The 3,708-nt window shown below is 38.2% G+C and overlaps 1 protein-coding gene across 1 annotated transcript; it reads right to left on the bottom strand.

Annotated features, from left to right (window-relative positions):
• Positions 1 to 514: 514 nt before the first annotated feature.
• Positions 515 to 2,616, bottom strand: LOC128735573 (astacin-like). Its single transcript, XM_053830055.1, has 4 exons — positions 2,602 to 2,616; positions 1,475 to 1,565; positions 1,223 to 1,405; positions 515 to 1,035 (listed from the first exon to the last, which is right to left on the bottom strand). Exons 1-4 carry the CDS (start codon positions 2,614 to 2,616, stop codon positions 515 to 517), a joined length of 810 nt encoding a protein of 269 aa, XP_053686030.1.
• Between the last annotated feature and the right edge of the window lie 1,092 nt (positions 2,617 to 3,708).

Here is a 3,708-nt window from a genome sequence, read left to right as displayed (position 1 = left end):
TAGATGAGCGCCTATAGTTGTGCGCTCCAACTGCGCGTTAGATTTTGGAAAATTGGCATTTTAGCAAATAATGCTTTAATTTTAAATGATGTAGTCTAACTACCAATACTTCTAAAAACCTGCTTTATATAATGAATGTAATTGTTTTATCTAAAATGCTACGGTGACGAAAATATGCATTAATAATGAATAGTAGCGCAACTATTGGTACTACCACAACTACTGGATCAACTACCCTAATACGAAAACTGATATTATTTCAAGAAAAACCAACTTTAACAACATTATAGATATAGTTCAAAACATTTTTGCAATCTATGTATAATGAGTCATGTCTTTCGAGAAATGCACACGGATTAAAAAATATACTATATTATCAGGAATAAAAGCCATACAAAATACAAATCCTCTAGTAAACACTAGACTAACTTGCAGCTAGACTAACCAGTATTGCTTCATTCTTATGACACAACATTAATAATACCAATAATACCAATAATTTTTGTGTCGTTGCTTAGTTACAATTTGGATAGAGCATATTCAAACGTTTGATGTCCTTGTAGCTCAAACCGACTCGCTGACCGATGGAGACTCCACTCTCGTACGGGATGATAGTTGCAGCTCCCGAGGTGCTGAACGCTGTCGCTCCGTAGTGCATAACGCTTTCGTAGTCGTATGAAATGCCAAAATCGTCGATTATGGCTGATGAGTACCGATCAAAGTTGCTCTCCTTGCCACCTTGAATAGCGGCCCAATTGATTTTGACATAGAAATCACGATCTGAGGCACTCTGCATATGGACGAAACCCAGTGCATGCAGGAACTCGTGCATAATGGTACCGCGGCTCAGGCATCCATTTGGCTGTAAATTTAATTGCTGTGCTCCACCGCGGCGGCCTAGATATGACCAGCAACCGGTATACTCGCCCGTTACTAGAACATAATCTGTTTGAGTAGTGCGTGCAACATACTTCATGCAACTAACAAGCATAATTTGCTGTAACGCCGCCCTAATGGCATCCTGCTGGGTTAGTGCTATCGGATAGAAGCGGAATAAGTTTAACAGTCAGTTTGAAGTGCTCGACAAATCAGAACACACGTACACACATACACTAAACAGCGCAGTTTGAGACTGAATGAGACTCAAATGAGACTGAATCTTACTGAGCGTCTAGTGTTATTGTGTCCTTGTTTGTAGAGCGCGTGCGTCATAGTCACTTACTAAACGCATTGGTATCGATTGCATAATACACCGTATTATCTGGCCACCGATAGGATGCACCGATCAAGGAAGTTCTGCCATCAGTTAGAGCTTCTTCCTGTTCATTTGTTAAAATCATATCGCCTTGAAAATAATCACCGGCTTGCTCCAGTGGACTAGCAACTGGATTAATGGTAGGACTATCTAGAAAATGAGAGAAAAAAATTTTTCGTGTTTACATTTAGTCTCAGGAATAAGGAAAATTAGCCCTACCTCCTTCAACTCCGGTTGATGCATCCAACGGAGCACCAGAGATGATTCCTGTCAGTATGAGGAACCATAACAATCCTATAGTGCGTTTTTCCTGAAAATAGTAATGAGAAAGTTACCGAGAAACCGAGCTTATTATTTAATTTGGTTAGAAATGGTTGCAATTCACAAATGTTAAAATTGGACATATCTACTACAAATTTTTAAGATTTCGTATGAAAAACTCGTAACGCAGTGGGTAGTGAAATTAACTTGTGGAGCGTGTGAATAAAGAAATTATCGATGTGACCACAATTTATAAAATATTATTTGTAAAATATTGTTTTTCTCAAGTCACGAAATTGATTTCTCGAATACAGCACTACAGTATAGACAAATTTCCACAAGTTGGTAAATTGTACGTTGAACAAAAAATACTGCGCACTTTTTTGCAAAATTTTATCAAATGAATTATCACTCTGATTGCACTTTGGTAATGCATGCTCTTGCTTAGAAATTGCCGAAACCCTCAAGAATTCGTTATAGACAATTGCGGAATTCCAGGGATAGTGAGTAGAGTAGTGAGTAGTATTAAGTAGTATTCCTTAACAAGTAAAATATCACGTCAAAAGGAAATTTACCATTTCAGATGGTTAATATTCTCTTTTTGGCAACCGCACTATATCACTTTTCAATTTGAAATGAATCAGCCTGCAAACGTCCTGAGGTATCTTTCAAATTTGCAAACGTTTTTGCGGCGGCTACATTTGTTCTCCGTTTTGCATGCAACTAACTAAACATAATTTTCGATAAGATAACCACCATATAGGATAAACAGTTTTTTCCTTCTTTCAAATTGCTCTTACAAAGGAACATCTTTCCGAAAACCTACCCGGTAATAAACAAATTAGACTCTACTAGTACAGACAGATAAGCTATCAAATGTCATCGTGGATGAGTATTTGGCCACCCTCGCTGTTACGTCGGTAGACGTTGTGTTTATTTTGTCTGCGGCTATTTCCGGTCTGAGTTAAGATAAACCGAATTTGGTTATCCCTCAAAGGTCACAAAGTCACATCTTAACTGAGCATATGCTTGCAAAATGAAAGCTCTATTATGATGTTGCGGATTTTAGTAGGACTGTGTTTTACCTGTGAGCCAAACATTTACGTTTAATTAATCAGTAAGAGAAGTTATAAACAGGGCTACTTTGCACTGTGTGCATCGATTTTACTTATTCAACTGCACCACCTCGGCCAAGCATAATTTGAAGAAGTTATGTATGCGATATTTAATGAGCTAAATATTTTAAAATTGCTAACCTAAGTATGGTTCTATCTTTTGTATTTACGATGCTCATCTGGTTCATCCGGTGCACAAAGAGCGCTATTTATGTAGCAATTAGTGTAAGCCGACAGTGCGCCGTAAATACTAAAGAGCTTGAGCAAAACTTAATTCAACAATTTTGTAGATAATAATAAGCTCCATAAGTACCACATACATAGCTTTTTCAAATTTAGCTTGGCTGTGTGGTATAGCTAAATATGTAAGAATAAGTAAAATCGGAATACAATAAGTAAGACAGCTCTGGTTATGAATGTTCAACTTATTCTATAACTGTAGTGTCAATATTATGAGATGATTTACAAATAGGTACTCGATGTATTTTCTTACGAAATTCAAAAAAATGGTTTTATCATAATAGTGATTCATGTGGAAATCTAAATAGTTTCCTTTATGTAACGATGTTAGCTATAGCTATTTTTGCGCTTAGAAAATTCTAATCAAAGGTCAGGTGCTATCGTATTGCTAAGCTGTCAGCTGACAAGGGGAGGGGCTAGCTAAGAAGGAAGGCAGGTACACCAAAATGTGGAAAAAAGCCTTGTTTATTACATTATAGGACCTCGACCTCGAAGACGGTTGGGGCAGAATACGCTCGGCCATCGGAGAGGTATTGAACCTCGGCACTAGGTATTGAACCTCGGAGTACACAAAATGATTGGTTTGATAGGGAATGCCAACAAGCGGTGGTGGAGAAAAAAATGCTTGGAAAAAATATCTAAGTATTGCCACTAGAGAGAACCTGGCCAAGAACCGACGAGCTAGGAACCAGTTGACCACGATCCTGAGGAGAAAAAGTCGCAGAAGGAGGCGGAACGGAAATTAACCTAGGAGCGCCCATGGAAGATAGTGATGTCCTAGCACCTGATCTCCAAGAAGTCAAACGAGAAATCCGGCTGCTGAAGACCAATAAAGCC

Source organism: Sabethes cyaneus, chromosome 2 (genome assembly GCF_943734655.1).
Source record: "Sabethes cyaneus chromosome 2, idSabCyanKW18_F2, whole genome shotgun sequence".
Lineage (NCBI taxonomy): Eukaryota > Metazoa > Arthropoda > Insecta > Diptera > Culicidae > Sabethes > Sabethes cyaneus.
This window is presented reverse-complemented; position numbering and strand designations above follow the sequence as displayed.